Here is a 17,580-nt window from a genome sequence, read left to right as displayed (position 1 = left end):
CACACACTCTTTTCACACACACACACACACACACTCTTCTCTTTCGCACACACTCTTCTCTTTCACACACACACACACACACTTCTCTCTCACTCACACACACTCTTCTCTCTCACTCACACACACTCTTCTCTCTCACTCACACACACTCTTCTCTCTCACTCACACACACTCTTCTTTCTCACACACACTCTTCTCTCTCACTCACACACACTCTTCTCTCACACACTCTTCTCTCACACACACACACACATTCTTCACACACACTCTTCTCTTTCTCTCACACACACTCTTTTCTCACACACACACTGCGTCTGCATCTTTTTCACCGACCGTGTTTGCGTTCCCTCCTCCCGCTCCGTGTGTGTTGCCTCCCAATGCGCCGCTCTCTGTCCGAGTATCTTTCTCTGTTGCCGTCCGTTTCCAAGTTCCCTCTTTTTGCCGTCTTCCTTTCTTTACACCCTTATTTTCCTGCTTTTCTAAATGGTCTACGTTCTCCTGCGTCCCTTTTCGAAAACACAAACACCGCACAGTGCAACACTAGATCCTGCTTGGTTCAAGCGGCGCCATTCCCACATGCTGCACCGCTCCACACCAGCCTTTTCTCCGTCTCTACACTCGTTGCGTCCGTGGACCTCCCACCTTGAAACAAAACGTCGATCTCTCGCAGTAAGCTGACCGTTCGCTGCAAGTCCAGCGGTAGCGACTCGACGCAGTCCAGGTAAGCGAGCACGAAACCAGCCGCAGCCGCCTCGCCGTGCCCGCCAGGGCTGCCCGGTCGGTACATGCCGTCCGGAGGAGCCGGGTCGAACTGGATGTTCGATCCCGAGGTCTGGAAGGCGCGATTCCGATGCCGAGTTATACCTCGTTTCCTAACGTCTCGCTGTCTACGGCCCGGGTGGAGAGTTTGAAGCAGAGAGCGTGGCGAGAGTACTGCGCATGCGCGGCACGACACGGCTTGGGGTAGGGGGCGTGGCCGATATTGGTGGGCGTGTTCTCAAGCTTGGAAAGAGAGTGGGAGAGGCGTCGGTGGCAGATTAAGTTTTCTACCAATAACAAGAGCCATTCTTAAGCAAAAGAAAGTAAAGTTGAAACTTTAGGGTGTTGAGAGATTGTAGATTGGATCGGTTGGTCAGTCAGTCCACTCCACTGGGGGAAATAAAATTAATTGTCGATGTGTTTTTAGCGGATTAACGGTGGAGGGTGAAAGGAGAAATTAAATAATCACAATAAATAAATTATTTACTGGTAATTAATTAAATAAATCACCGCCGGTGTGACGCTGCTGCCATTATGAAACGTTTGTAAAATGACGATTGGTTTGACATCGAGTGCGGATTAAATGATCGCGAGCACTGAGCACAGCACAGAGTGTAGGAATTTCAATGAGCGACCGGATGGTAAATACGGTACAATACAATACTTACAAAACGGCCGAAACGAGGAAACGTACCGTCAGTGAAAAACGCAGCACGTGACCGGTGACGTCACGATCGGGTGATCGCGCGCGAACGGCTTCTGACAGGAATTGAAAAATCTTCCTGCACTTCAGGTACAGCAATGGCGCTCCGGATCCCTCGTCGTACGGGTTATCATCACACGGATAACCTCGAGTTATCGTCTCCCGTTGTGTTGTATCAACGTGTAACGCTGCCGATCCCGTGAGGTGGAATAAAATGTTTACAAAGGGAGCTCGTGGTCATGTGATCTCATGTTTAACGAATGTTCTTGGAGTTCCATGTTCAAGCAGTAACTGATTGGGTGGCCGAGGCAATGGATGTAGAATATGTAGACTTTAAGAAGGCGTTTGATGAGGTACCACATAGGATAGGAGGTTGTTAGTTGAGGTGTGAGGGCTTGCGGCTTGTGGAGCGGCTGAAGAACCCAGTGCTTTATCTACGTGTTAAAGTAGCAACAGTTTTCTGTCTGTTTGTTTCTCTCTTTCCACCCATTGGTTGGACGGCTGGCCTGACTCCGCCCACTACGACGTCATTAGTAGGAAGGTTGACTCCACCCATTGAACACATCGTCGAACCAGTCCTATTCACAATCGCCACGCCCTACCTTTACATTGCGAAAACATAAACATTCGGGAGCATGCGAAGCAGCGCTCCGTTGCCTATACACAACCCCAAAAAGGGAGGGTTTCAGTTCTGCGAGTCCCTTGTTAGCACAGTAGAGAGGAGGTGGTTACAAAGGTATCTGATGGAGATATTTATGAAAATTAAGGGTATATAATTAATTAATAAGTGCAGAAGGGTTTTTCAGCAGCATAGACAGTGACAGGACCAGGGGCTAACATATGTAGATTAAAGAAGAAGAGTTTACAAAGGGAGCTCCTGCCTCTGGAACAAACTCCCTCACTCTCTTCAATCCCACTCCTCCCTCCAGGTCTTTAAAACAGCTGTTCACCACCATCTCTTATCTTCCCCCATCCAAAACCTTGATCTTTTCTACCCCCGCTAATTCACCCCAGATCCACTTTTTTGAAATACCAACTTCCTTCCTGGAAGTCCTAGCAGTGTCCATGTGTTTTATACTTCTCCCACCCCTCCCCCCCCCTTCCCACGCCTCCTCCCCCCAAGCCCTCCCACAGATCTCCCGATGTCCCTGCTCTCAAATGTTGTGTTTGTGTGCTTCCCCTTCTCTCCCCATATTGTCTACCGCTCTCCTTATTATATATTTTATGTGTCTGTTTGATTTTTTTGTGTGTGATAAATTCAGCTCTTTCACGAGCCTCGATCCTGTATACAAAAAAAAAAAGCACGGTAGTAAAGAAAGGGTCTTTTACTTATTGAGTAGTTAATGCAAGGAATGGTCTTTGTGGAAAGATCATGGCATCAGAAACAGGAGTTACCTGTTTTAAACTAGAATTACATAGGAACCTAGAAACAGTGGGGAATGTGCTGTCTGGGTGTCGTGTTTGTTCATTTCTTCGATCCGCTATCCGTTCCTTGTGAAATTATTTGAATAAACTGATAGATTCAATGTATGTGGTGTGGAATAAAACACAGGCACGGTGGACCAAATGACCTGCGTCTGAACTCCTTCTATTATAGTTTCCTTCGTTACCTGCGCTATGGAAGGTGGACGGACGTTATGTTTTAACCCCTGTTTGTCTGTATGTGAGCAGGATATCTCAAAAGGTTATGGACAGATTCGGACGAAACTTGGGTGTGTGACGAGGACGAATTTATTTGAATTTGGTGAATATCTGGATCTGGATACGGAATTTTAAAAGTGATTCTTCACCATTTTTTTTTTTTTTTTGGAACCTGAATCGAGGCTCGTGAAAGAGCTGACATTTGCTTCACAAACAAATCAACCAGACAAACAAAATACCCAAAAAGAGGGAGCGGAAGACAAGATGGGGAGAGAAGGGGAAGCACACAAACACAACATCCGAGAGCAGGGAGATGTGTGGAAGCGAGAGGGCCCGGGGGGAGGAGGCATGGGAAGGGGGGGGGGGGGGGGGAGGGAGAAGTATAAAACATAAGGACACCAAGGACTTCCTGGACAGAAGTTGGTATTTCAAAAAAGTGGAATTGGGGTGAAATTAGCGGGGGTAGAAAAGATCAAGGTTTTCGATGGGGGAAGATAAGAGATGGTGGTGAACAGCTGTTTTAAAGACTTGGAGGGTGGAGTGGGATTGAAGAGAGTGAGGGAGTTTGTTCCAGAGGCAGGAGAAAAGAGTAATGAAGGAGTGAAGGTGAGCAGAGAGTCTTGATTTTGGCAGTTTGACCATAAGAGGGTTGCAGGCAGATCTTGTGCGACCTGTAGGAATATTTGTGGGACAGAGCCCAGAGAGGGCTGGGGGGGGCAAGGCCAGAGAGGAGTCGGTAGAAGACAGAAAGACCACCTACCTGCCTGCGGTGAGTGAGTGAAAGGCCCTTGGAGTTAGCTTCATCCCGGGAGATTCCAATGATTCTGAACGCTTTGGTTTCAACAGCGTGAAGACGAGCTAGGTGTGAGGCAGGAGCACCAGCCCAGAGGGGAGAGCAGTACTCCATTGAGCTGCGGATGAAAGCCTTGTATGTGGTGAGGAGCTCAGGTGTGCCAAGGAAGGACTTCGCACGACGGAGGATGCCCAGTCGGCGACTGGCTTTGGAGGCCAGATTTGAAATATGGTTTTCCCAGGAAAGATCATGATCATTGAGTAATAGGGCTGAAAGCATAAGCGCAGTTTGACTTCTCCATTTGTGGGGGGGGGGGGGGGGGGGGGGAAGGGGTTAATATTTATAATAGGTAGCTATGTCTGACTTCCAAAATTACCATTGGTTGGTGTGGTTCGAGTGTACGTGAAATCACATATACAGTTTACGTTCATTATTGTTACTCACGTTTAAATACGGGATGTTCTTATCTTTATTATAAACTACAGAAAAAATTAAGATGGGGGTATTACCCCCTCCCCTACCCCCCCAAACTCCACCGATGGCCAAAAGTGATATATAGCATGATATCTTTAAACGTTGTGGACGGATTATGACAAAACTAGGTGAATGAGTTGCTTCAGTGACAAGAATAATCCCCAAAAAATTGATTCAGGTCCAGATCCAGATCCGGCCTATCAGTGGGATACAAATCGTAAACTTGTCAGCCTGGCGGGGATATGCGCTATAACGAGTGTCATTCTAGTTGTGAAATGGTTTGCAATGTAAAACCATATGGTGAGGATTCTATACATTATACAATACAGCACACAAATCACACATGGTTAGTGTCTCTCTTTTATTTCTTAGCATTGAATCTTCACATTAAAGGTGATGTGTGTCCTTTTCAGAACGACTGACTACTTTTAAACAGCCCCCATCATCCCCACCTTGTGCGAACTCCCGGGGAAGGCTTATGGTCCATGCCTTTCATGGACCGGCTTGCCAAACCTGACACCGTGGAATCTTTAACGTCCACCAACTAATGCAAACAGATGGAACCCTGGCTTAACGTCCATTTCAAAAGGTCGGTAACAAGTGTGTCCACTCTCAAGAGAGCCAGAAAACAACATCTGTCCGACTTCAAGAATGAGCTTTCAAATTTGTCTCCCTCATCTAAGACCTGGTGGTGCCTGTTTAAGTCTGTCTCTGCTGTATGCTCCCCGTCCATCCGTCCATTCCCTTCAAATGGCACCACAGCCGACTCTGCTCGTGAGAAGGCCGAATGCTTCAATTTTGTATTTGCTTCCAAATCTTGTTTCCAACCCCTCATTCTCAGTACCCACTCCCTGTCATATCCAAATGCTCCTGGACTCTGTGTCTTTTGCACCTGAGAAGGTAGAGAAGGTTCTTTCAAACTTCGACTCTAAATCTGCTGCTGGACTGGACGGCATCAGCTCATGTGTCCAAAAGACCTGCTCTGCTACTCGTGCACATCCTCTCGCTGCCTTTGTCACCCTATCATTTGCCCAAGGTCATCTTCCATCTGCTTGGAAATCCGCCACCATCACTGCATTACCTAAAAGAGGTGCAAAAAATGATCGGCTTACTTCCAATCATCAGCAAGGTCATGCAATCCATCATTGCAGTTGATATGACATAATTCCTTTTCTCCAACAACATCATTTCAGATCACCAATTTGGTTTCAGACCAGGTCGCTCCACCTTGGACATGCTGCTTCTACTCGCCCAACAATGGATGTAGGCCCTCGATGTCAGACATGAGATCAGAGCCGTCTCTCTGGACTATATATCAAGCTTTCAATACAGTCTGGCATCCCGCCTTGCTCTCCAAACTCTCTTCCGATGACATCCAAGGACAACTCGACACATGGCTTCCCGACTTCCTCTACTGTAACAGCCAACGTGTGGCACTCTATATGGAATCCTTTCATCTCATCTCCCTATCAAGGCTGGAGCCCCAAGGAAGTGTTCTGGGCCCATTCCCATTCCTGATCTTAATAAATGTTCTTTGTAATTCCTTGGAGAATCCTCTTTATCGATTTGCTGATGTCTCGACCCTGTGTCAACATCCCTCTTTCTTCAGACAGGTAAGCTGCAGCCTCTTCCCTCTCTTCAGACCTTGAAAAAAAGATCACAATCTGGTCAAACACTTCGAATATCTTTCAATGTTGACGCCCTCACTCCCCCTCTTCTAAAGGACTGCCTGGAAAACCCTCCCATCGACTTCGGAAAGAAACCACTCAAAGAAGTTGTCACTCAAACGTTCGGGCTTCGCTACCAGCCATGATCTTTCTTGGGCAGACACTATTTACAAGATGACGTCCAAAACTGGCCATCCTTCGTTGTGCATGGTGTTTCCTTGGCCAATGTGAAGTTTTATCAATCTACAAGACCTTCGTTCGCAGCTTGATGGAGTACTGCTCTCACCTTTTGGCTGGTGCCCCTGCCTCACACCTTGCCCTTCTTGATGCCGTGGAAAGCAAGACCCTCAAAATTGTTGGGATGTCCCAAGGCGAGGCTGAGTGCCTTGGCCTGTTACTCTCACATCGCAGACAGGTCAGTGGTCTTTCTGTATTCCACCACTTTCTGGTCTTGCACCATATGCCCTCTCTTGGCTCTGCCACCCCCAGCTTTCTGCAGGGTTCACGTGGTCCACCACCAACCCCCTTTGGTGAAACTCCCCAAATCTAGAATCACTGCCATTAACCCTCACCTAGCCCACCTATTTCCAACTTTCCAATTTTTTCTTTCCTGAGAGTTTTTGGCTGTATCCATCGTGTCCACCCTGTGTGTCCTCTCCTAACCCTCGTTCTTCCCCACATGCCTTATTTCTCCAAGTCTCCCTTCAGTTTGTCCCTCATCCCTGACCCTCTCTTTTTACTGTACCTTTTGTTCTGTTACACCCTGGTCCATTCTGTGTTCTAGCTACTCCATGAACCTCGACATTGTATACAAATATACAGTACATAATACATATACATGTGTATATTTCCCCCCACCCCAAATTGAAGTATTCTGCGTGTCGGTTGCCCTTCTTAATCAGAGAAGGCCGTTCACATGAAACATACGAACCACCTGTTCAATGTGTTACTCGTGCAGAAGTTGCTGCCAAGACGAGCACTGTAACCTGGTCTTAGACTTAAGGAACCTCCAACAGGACCAGGCCACTTCTTACCTGCATTCCAGGTAGGAAGTTGTCATCGTTCAGGATGTCGGCGATAACTCGCCTCCTCTTCACCAAGATCTTTAACGTCCACCAACTAATGCTGGCAGACAGGACACCCAGCTTAAGGTCAATGATGAATTTCCTTGCCTGTGCAACACCAGGATGACAGTTTATAGCTGGGTCGGGATTCGAACCCAGGCTAGACAGTTCAGAAGCGAGTATGCATACTTCTCGGCTATCCTACCAAGCCTCAAAGTATTCCTATACCACCACTAAATAAATAAATAAATACGAGTTTCCTTAAAATAAACTTAAACGTTGGAGGCCATTAGGCCCATCAAGCTTGCGCTATTGTTACCAACATATGGTTTGTTTGTGGATACTCTATCCTTTTTAAATGAGCGTCAAGCAAGGAAGCAGCACGTACCATTTTTAAAGTCTTTGGTATGACTCGTACCTCCGACCTCCCAGATTCAGAGCGGACGCTCTAACTAATACACCACCGAGGCTGCTTGGTATGCAAATCAGACAGGAGGGAGGAAGGGTTGGTGAGAAAATAAATGTGACAAACGGTAAGAAGGAAGGATGGAATAACGTACGGCAAGTACCTCGAGGTGAGGTTAAATAATCATGTCCATTTGCGTACGTAATATGTAAACATTGAACAACAAATCATTTAAAAATACCACGGATGCGCTATATTAAATAAACGTGACACTGAGACAATTTTGGGTGTGTTTGTGGCAAACGTCGACTTTACAAGAGTATTAACTATTATTATCAAAGTTATTTGAGTGTTATTTAATTTTATTATCAGGGAAGCGCGGTATTAATAATTAAAACGAACTTCTCGATCTGTCATTTTCCACATACTGAAGGACTCCACGGGGTCAGTTTTACGACGCTTTTCAACACTGATTTTACGTCATCACTGTCGTCCTCTCATTCATGATTTTTAAAAAAGATGGTTGTGATCGTTTTGTTGCACAGTACTCTATTTGTTCATTAGTTTCAGTCATTAATTATTATAATAGCTATATTATATTGTAAATACGAGTGAGCACGTTTAAATCGGTAAATATAGTGACCTCGTTAAGCGCTTTCGAACTCACATGTGTAAACGAATCTTGATTATAAGTGAAAAGGTACTAACGAGAGTACTTACCATTCCAATAATATATATATACACATATCATGTACATGTTTTATCCGAGGAGTTAGGGCGGTGTATAAGTATCCGTTGCGTCAATCGCGCGATAATGCCTTTGGTGGGCCTAGTATAATTGGCTCGATTCTAAGCAAGGCCTGATCATGCTGCCATGCCGAACCTTGTTCCCAAACCGTCTGTGGCGAGCTTGGAGACCTGTTTCCGTGTCTGCGGGACAGGCTGACTCGGGAGAAAAGCCAAGGGCGTCGCGAATACCGTGGATAAAGCCAGTGGGATGGCCGACGGGCATCGTGGTTCGTAACAGTTTGAGCGGAGATCGACAGCCGCTGCTGCTTGCGCGGCCCAATACCGCTACTTGGTGCGATGTGTCCGAATTAGGAACTCTCTGCTTTTAACAATTCATTTGCTTGTCGAAAACGACTTATTATTCCACTGTTTACCCATCATAGTGTCCTGCATAACATGTAATCGAACCAATGTGTACATTCTGAAAATATGTTTTCAGTCCCTAATTTAAATGTCCGTTTACTCTGTTATCTTGGGAATCCGTCTATAACTTGTCCACTATAAATGCACCCAATCTGTCCATAACTTGTCGACTATAACTGCACCCAATCTGTCCATAACTTGTCCACTATAACTGCACTCAATCTGTCCATAACTTGTCTACGATAACTGCACCCAATCTGTCCATAACTTGTCCACTATAAATGCACCCAATCTGTCCATTAACTTGTCTACTATAACTGCACCCAATCTGTCTATAACTTGTCCATTATAAATGCACCCAATCTGTCCATTAACTTGTCTACTATAACTGCACCCAATCTGTCCATAACTTGTCTACTATAACTGCACCCAATCTGTCCATAACTTGTCCACAATAAATGCACCCTATCTGTCCATAACTTGTCCACTATAACTGCACCCAATCTGTCCATAACTTGTCCACAATAAATGCACCCAATCTGTCCATAACTTGTCTACGATAACTGCACCCAATCTGTCCATAACTTGTCCACTATAAATGCACCCAATCTGTCCATAACTTGTCCACTATAAATGCACCCAATCTGTCCATTAACTTGTCGACTATAACTGCACCCAATCTGTCTATAACTTGTCCACTATAAATGCACCCAATCTGTCCATAACTTGTCCACTATAAATGCACCCAATCTGTCCATAACTTGTCCACTATAACTGCACCCAAGCTGTCCATAACTTGTCCACTATAAATGCACCCAATCTGTCCATAACTTGTCCACTATAAATGCACCCAATCTGTCCATAACTTGTCCACTATAAATGCACCCAATCTGTCCATAAATTGTCCACTATAAATGCACCCAATCTGTCCATAACTTGTCCACTATAAATGCACCCAATCTGTCCATAACTTGTCCACTATAAATGCACCCAATCTGTCCATAACTACTTGTCCACTATAACTGCACCCAATCTGTCCATAACTTGTCCACTATAAATGCACCCAATCTGTCCATAACTTGTCCACTATAAATGCACCCAATCTGTCCATAACTTGTCCACTATAAATGCACCCAATATGTCCATAACTACTTGTCCACTATAACTGCACCCAATCTGTCCATAATTTGTCCACTATAAATGCACCCAATCTGTCCATAACTTGTCTACTATCACTGCACCCAATCTGTCTATAACTTGTCCACTATAACTGCACCCAATCTGTCCATAACTTGTCTACGATAACTGCACCCAATCTGTCCATAACTTGTCCACTATAAATGCACCCAATCTGTCCATAACTTGTCCACTATAAATGCACCCAATCTGTCCATTAACTTGTCTACTATAACTGCACCCAATCTGTCTATAACTTGTCCACTATAAATGCACCCAATCTGTCCATAACTTGTCCACTATAACTGCACCCAAGCTGTCCATAACTTGTCCACTATAAATGCACCCAATCTGTCCATAACTTGTCCACTATAAATGCACCCAATCTGTCCATAACTTGTCCACTATAAATGCACCCAATCTGTCCATAAATTGTCCACTATAAATGCACCCAATCTGTCCATAACTTGTCCACTATAAATGCACCCAATCTGTCCATAACTACTTGTCCACTATAACTGCACCCAATCTGTCCATAACTTGTCCACTATAAATGCACCCAATCTGTCCATAACTTGTCCACTATAAATGCACCCAATCTGTCCATAACTTGTCCACTATAAATGCACCCAATATGTCCATAACTACTTGTCCACTATAACTGCACCCAATCTGTCCATAATTTGTCCACTATAAATGCACCCAATCTGTCCATAACTTGTCTACTATCACTGCACCCAATCTGTCTATAACTTGTCCACTATAAATGCACCCAATCTGTCCATAACTTGTCCACTATAAATGCACCCAATCTGTCCATAACTTGTCCACTATAACTGCACCCAATCTGTCCATAACCTGTCCACGAGAACTGCACCCAATCTGTCCATAACTTGTCCATTATAAATGCACCCAATCTGTCCATAACTTGTCCACTATAACTGCACACTATCTGTCCATAACTTGTCTACGATAACTGCACCCAATCTGTCCATAACTTGTCCATTATAAATGCACCCAATCTGTCCATAACTTGTCCACTATAACTGCACACCATCTGTCCATAACTTGTCTACGATAACTCGACCCAATCTGTCTATAACTTGTCCACTATAAATGCACCCAATCTGTCCATTACTTGTCTACTATAAATGCACCCAATCTGTAAATAACTTGTCTACTATAACTGCACCCAATCTGTCCATAACTTGTCTACTATAACTGCACCCAATCTGTCTATAACTTGTCCACTATAAATGCACCCAATCTGTCTATAACTTGTCTACTATAACTGTACCCAATCTGTCCATAACTTGTCTACGATAACTGCACCCAATCTGTCCATAACTTGTCCACTATAAATGCACCCAATCTGTCCATAACTTGTCCACTATAAATGCACCCAATCTGTCCATAACTTGTCTACTATAACTACACCCAACCTGTCCATAACTTGTCCACTATAAATGCACCCAATCTGTCCATAACTTGTCCACTATAAATGCACCCAATCTGTCCATAACTTGTCCACTATAAATGCACCCAATCTGTCCATAACTTGTCCACTATAAATGCACCCAATCTGTCCATAACTTGTCCACTATAACTACACCCAACCTGTCCACCAAGTTTCATCCAAATCCATCCATAACTGTTTGAGATATCCTGCTATATGTTTGTTTTTGGCCCAATCACTCAATGGTGAAGAATCACTTAAAAATTAAGTAATCCCCATATCCGAATCCATGTTCAGATCTTCACCAAAATCGAATCTATTTCTCCTCGTCAGACATCGAACCTGTCCACCAAGTTTCGTCCACAACGTTTTGAGATATCGTTTTTGGCCCAATCTCCCAATGGTGAAGAATCACTTTTTTAAATTCTAGTATCTGGATTCGGATCTTCACCAAAATCGAATCATTTCGTCCTTGTCACATACGCTACCTCTCTGCCAAATTTCGTCCGAATCCGTCCACAACTTTTTGGGATATTTTGTTCACAATCAGACAAACAGATAGACAGGGGTGAAAAACATCACCTCCATCCACCTTTGGTGGCGCAGCTTGGTTTTGGTGGTAATATAAGTCCAACACCTAAAAATGCAATTAAAGGCAAAAAATGTAAATGAAACTTCATATATGCAATCAGCATGAGCTATGTAACAATTTTTAAAGGACGCATTAAATATGTAATTTTTTTGGATTTTGCCCCCCCCCCCCCCCCCCCCGGGTTCATGTCCAAGGCGTGGAGACTTAGGGCCACGGGTTAAAAACGGGGGGGGGGGGGAGGGGGGGGAACAACCTCAAATGTAATATTTGGGTCATTCCTTGTGGAACGTTTTGCCATCTTTCAACTTTTCTTAGGGTATGCAGCATGGGTATTTGCGATGCCGTGCTGTCGCCTTCGTACCAGTTACCCCTGCCACCGAAGGTCATGGGTCATGTTTCCACCCCTTTCTGCCTGTTTTGTCTGTATGTGAACAGGATATCTCGACGGACAGATTCGGACTAAACTTGGTGGACAGGTTGTGGTTGTGACGAGGAAGAATTCACTCCATTTTTGTGATTATCTGAATCCGGGTACTCGAAGTTTTTAATATTAAAGTGAATCGTCACCATTGAGAGATGGGCCAAAACCGATATGTAGCATGATGTTTCAAAACGTTTTGGACGGATTCGGACGAAATTTTGTGGATGAGTTGGTTAGGCGACAAGAACAAGCCGGTAAGATTTTGATTCAGGTCCGGATCCAGATCCGGCCTATCAGTCGGACACAAAATGCATACTGTTCAGCGTGGAAGAGGTATGCTCTCTACCGAGCGCCGTTCTAGTTTATTCTGCTGTTGTAATGCACAGGAAATGCAGTTTGCTCTTTTGTTTTTGTTGATTTTTTTTTTAGCATGAAATTGTATTATCTTAAAATTCTTTCCTTGTTGTGTGTACTTGCAGGTACAGCTGTGGTCCGACGGTGTACGATCACACTCATTTGGGCCATGCATGGTGAGGCCTTAGCTGGCATAATGCACATTCCTCTATAAATGTACACGAAATGCTCAATTGTGTGACAGAGAATGTCTGGTGGAAAATACATGCACAGATCCACAAAATAAAGGGTTAAAATACAAGTCGACATGCTGTAAAAGGGAACTTTTTGGAGGGCCGGGGAGCCATCTTGAAGGGCTGGGGAGAGGGTCGGGGCAATCTTTAAGCGGTTACAGCAGTACAAGGCTTGCCCCCTTTTTTTTTTAAAGGAGAGTAGACTGATGTCTTTGTCAGACCAGCTTAAGCACAGCTTTCTTCCACCTAAATCCTGTCTTCCCCAAGGAAATGCCACCTTTAACCCAACCAGAATACTGTTCGTGCAGGAGGCTTTCCTATCGAATTTCAGCAGGTGGAATAGTTTGTTTAAATGATGGAGTAATCTCACCTACTCACTCTTTGCCTGCACACCCCTTGCCCCCCCCCCCACCCCCCATAACACTTATTCTTTTGTACGCAGCATAAGGATGTGCGGTAGCATCATTGGCTGTGCTGCTGATACAACGCCCTCTGCGGGTTAGGGCAGAAGTTTGTGATCGGTTTATGGTGCTGGCGATAGCTCGCCTACTCTTTGCGAAGGACACCGTGGGATCTTTAGTGTCCACCAATGCCAATTTAACGTCCAAGGGACGGCACCCACATTGATGATTCACTCTGCCTTGTGAAACATCGGGATGACGATTTATAGCTGGGCCGAGATTCGAACCCAGGCTAGACAGCTTATGGGCTAGTGTGCCGACCTCGAGTCGAGTCTCAGCCAGAGCCAGAAACAACAGAACCATCCAGAGCCAGAACCACCAGAAGCCAGGAGCCAGGAACCAGGAGCCAGAAAACAACATCTGGCCAACCGCAACCTCAAATTGTTGTGTCCCCAACCTCAGAGAATGGGTCAGGACATAAAACAAAACAAAAATAGTTTAAATTGAAGGGGGAAGGGGCACAAACAGTGGGATGGAGGGACAAAATAGGAGACATGGAGGAAGAAAGGACATGAGGAGGAAGACATAGGGGGCGAAAATGCTGAACACAGGTGCTAGCTCTCAATCACGGAAGTGAAAGGGAAAACTAGTGACGAAGCAGGAATAGAACAAAGAGGGTGAGAGAGTGAGGAATGGAGGGAGGGGGAGGAGGTTACCCGATAACTTGGTAACCTATGAAGAGGTAGGGTTAATGGGGGTAGAAAATATCATAGGTATGGATGGTTGGGTGATCTTAGATGGTGGTAAACAACTGCCTTGAAGTACTGGAGGGAAGAGTGACATTGAACAGTCTGAGGAAGTTGGTTCCACAGGCACGAGAAAAGAGGAACAATTGATTGGAGGTAAAAGTGAGCCTGAATTTTGGGAGTTTCACCAGAAGTGGGAAGATAGCAAACCGTGCAACTGTGTCAAAGTGTCCAAGAAGACCAGACTACTTGCTACCAGAAGTTTAGGCAGGAGTTTGTAATTTGTTGTAGGTGCTAGTGATAACACACCTAATCTTCGTGAAAGATGCATGGGATCTTTAATTTCCATCAATAAAAGTAGTCTGGTCTTCTTGGACACTCTTTGACACAGTTGCATGGTTTGCTATCTTCCCACTTCTGGTGAAACTCCCAAAATTCAGGCTCACTTCTTACCTCCAATCAATCGTTCCTCTTTTCTCGTGCCTTATTATAAACTGGTGCTACCAGATGGATCCTCCTGCCGAACACACTGATGCCTCACGATGCATGCAAAACGATGGTGGTAGTTTATAGCTGGGTTGGGATTCAAACTCGGGCTCGACAGTTCAAATGCACGTGTGTACATACCCCGAGGTTATCCTACCATATCCACATGGATCCCTTGATACCTATACACCACGTTGCTCATGGTAAGACTAATCCCAAGGCATCTTGTACACTCTGACTTAAAGCACCATACTAGTACCCGACTGCAAAGCCGCAATGAGCCGGCGAAGCCAAAGCCTCTTGCCACTATTTTACCCATCACTATGGCATAAGTAGGTTAGGTAGTTGGTAGTAGGTAGGTGTAGTAGGTACTGTAGGGCAAAGGGGGGCATTAAGCTCCACTACATTGTAAATCCTGAAGGTAAATATAATGCATTTACAATGTAGTGGAGCCTAATGCCCCCTGGAGCTTAATGTCCCCCTTTGCCCTACCTGGTAAGACTTGGTAAAAGAGAAGAGCAGACAGTCCTCCCCAATACCTACATGCAATAAATGTCACAAGAAGCTTAAGGAAGTAACTATACGATGTGCTAGCTTAGGGCCTATTTTAAGAAATTTTAACTGGGCTTAACATACGTTTTCACAGTATGTGTGTAGTCTTCTAACTTCAATCGCTGTCAGGGCTGGTTCTCTCCGGGCACTGCGGCTTCCTCCACCAGAAGAAGTTAGCTTGCAGTAAGATCAGTGCCGACAGATCAGACGACAGCGCCGTTTCAACGGCAATGTGTGACTGTCGTTAATCAAACCGAGCTTTCTTTCTTCATGTAAACCGCTTATACCGGTAGGTGCAGGACAACATCATAAATCAGACAAACCTACTGAGCATGGAAGCATGGGATTGAAGCCTAATTCGGCTTTTTAGGTCTACCACTAAAGAAGAGAAAAATTTCGAAAATGCCCCAGAGTCACGACTGTTGTCGCGAAGGGTGCACTAACCGGAAGTTACGTAGTTCCGTGGGCGGCTATTGAACTTTTTCGCAATTTTTTATGCATACTTCCGCATCCGCAAGATGGCGGCCTCCATGGAGCGATTTGGTGCGTCAAAGCTTCGAAATTCTCAAAGGATCCAGCAAAATCTGGCTTTTCAACATAAGATTGTGAATCAAAAAAAGACGGGTGAAACAAACTCCTATTGAACTTTTTCGCAATTTTTTATGCATACTTCCACATCTGCAAGATGGCGGCCTCCATGGAGCGATTTGGTGCGTCAAAGCTTTGAAATTCTCAAAGGATCCTGCAAAATCTGGCTTTTCAACATAAGATTGTGAATCAAAAAAAGACGGGTGAAACAAACTCCTATTGAACTTTTTCGCAATTGTTTATGCATACTTCCGCATCCGCAAGATGGCGGCCTCCATGGAGTGATTTGGTGCGTCAAAGCTTCAAAATTCTCAAAGGATCCTGCAAAATCTGGCTTTTCAACATAAGATTGTGAATTAAAAAAAGACGGGTGAAACAAACTCCAAATGAACTTTTTCGCAATGTTTTATGCGAACTTCCACATCTTCCACATCTTCCACAACTTCCACATCAATATGGCGGCCTCCATTGAGAGATTTGGTGCGTCAAAGCTTCGAAATTCTCAAAGGATCCAGCAACATCTGGCTTTTCAACATAATACGTACGCGTTCATTCACAACACAGGCTTCGCCGGCTATAAATTCTTGGTGCAGTATTATGGATTTGAAAGACTGCTTTTTAATTTGTAATTGAGTCGTGGGATAGCACAATTTGACAACTTTCTGGAGGCAAACCCATGTGATTGATCCTTGCTACCTCGTAGAAGGATTTTTAAATAATCTTTTCTCAACTAATCATGGATGGTTTTTAAGAACCAACTATCTTTGTTCAGGTTCCACTTACACAGATGTGTTGTTTGCAGTACATATATGCGGTTCGACATTATCCGACGAATTATGATGCATATTTTTGGAATCAACGTTGTCATGGCAATGGTCGTTACAGACATCGATGACAAGATCATCAAGCGAAGCCAGGAGGTAAGAACGTCACTCGTACCGATGCCATCTTGCACATTATATATTTTACTTTGGGCTTGTTTGCGACCGTGTTGTAATACCACGACGTGACAAAGCAGCATTAACATCGATCAATAATTTCTGTCGCAGTTGGTGGGGGTGTGGATGGGGCGACCTGAAGGAATAACTCGGAAGAGATAGTTCAACATTTTGTGTCAATCTGGCAACCTAATTCAAAAAGAAGAAATATTGTGGATTTTCTGGGACATCTTGCAATGCCACCTGAAGGCTGGGGTCAACAGAACCCAATCCAACACTGAGCTTGATCTTGCTCAGAAGGGCTAAAAGTGCAAATTTAAACCCGATATCTATCTACCAACATTTGGTACAAAGTTCGTTATTGATAATGGTGCCATGCCATCGATCTTGCGCAATAACTGGCAGGTTGAGTAGTTCTTGTTGGGGCGTGGCTGTACGGCCATCAATGCAATGGCTCATGGGAAAGAATACACAACGTAGTTTGCCTTACTGATCCAGTTGGTTTTGGATTTGAACCTGCATTCGCCAGATTATAATACAGGAAGGAGCTCATTATATTGAGCCTAGCACCCAGATCCCAGTGACAGTGTCACTTTACCAGAAATGGAATAAGCATAAACTTGTGAATGAAACCCTGAATGCTTCCGTACACTCCCAATGCTCCATAATCCCAAATCTAAATGCCCGTTTGCCATGGCTGGGATACATTCAATACCAAACTCGAGAGTTCATAGAACACCTTATCCCGCACAAACCTAAGAAAAAGGAACGTTCTTTTCAACTCTTGCTTTACGTTTCCGAGCATGATGTATATTTCCTATGAGCCGCCATTTTGTCTGAATCTCGATATTCCCCAATGCTGAGAGCGCAAGCACCAAATTTGATTGGTCGAGATGGCATAATATTAAGTCCAAGTACTGCTAAACCGAAGGATTTTGAAAGCGCCAGCAAGGCGATTTGTGTTCTCCAGTGTTTGAG

General features: G+C 44.6%; 2 protein-coding genes across 4 annotated transcripts in view; one reads left to right on the top strand and one right to left on the bottom strand.

The window, feature by feature from the left end:
• The window catches only part of ING1 (inhibitor of growth family member 1), a 16,880-nt gene extending 15,927 nt beyond the window's left edge, over positions 1-953 (bottom strand). The window contains exon 1 of the mRNA XM_078775866.1: positions 643-953. Within this exon, the coding sequence (XP_078631992.1) occupies positions 643-787 (145 nt within the window). The 5' untranslated portion in view covers positions 788-953. The remainder of the gene's footprint in view (positions 1-642) is intronic.
• Positions 954-7,568: 6,615 nt separating this feature from the next.
• CARS2 (cysteinyl-tRNA synthetase 2, mitochondrial) overlaps positions 7,569-17,580 on the top strand; it is a 29,105-nt gene continuing 19,093 nt past the window's right edge. The window contains exons 1-3 of one of the 3 annotated variants that reach the window (XM_078775865.1): positions 7,569-7,634; positions 12,784-12,834; positions 16,467-16,584. In XM_078775865.1, the coding sequence (XP_078631991.1) occupies positions 16,474-16,584 (111 nt within the window). In that variant the 5' untranslated portion in view covers positions 7,569-7,634; positions 12,784-12,834; positions 16,467-16,473. Of the gene's footprint in view, positions 7,635-7,972; positions 8,589-12,783; positions 12,835-16,466; positions 16,585-17,580 lie in introns of those variants that run through there. The other 2 variants (XM_068112500.2, XM_068112502.2) reach the window with 2 other exon arrangements.

This window comes from Myxine glutinosa, chromosome 4, assembly GCF_964187855.1.
Source record: "Myxine glutinosa chromosome 4, kmMyxGlut1.1, whole genome shotgun sequence".
NCBI classification, from domain to species: domain Eukaryota; kingdom Metazoa; phylum Chordata; class Myxini; order Myxiniformes; family Myxinidae; genus Myxine; species Myxine glutinosa.
This window is presented reverse-complemented; position numbering and strand designations above follow the sequence as displayed.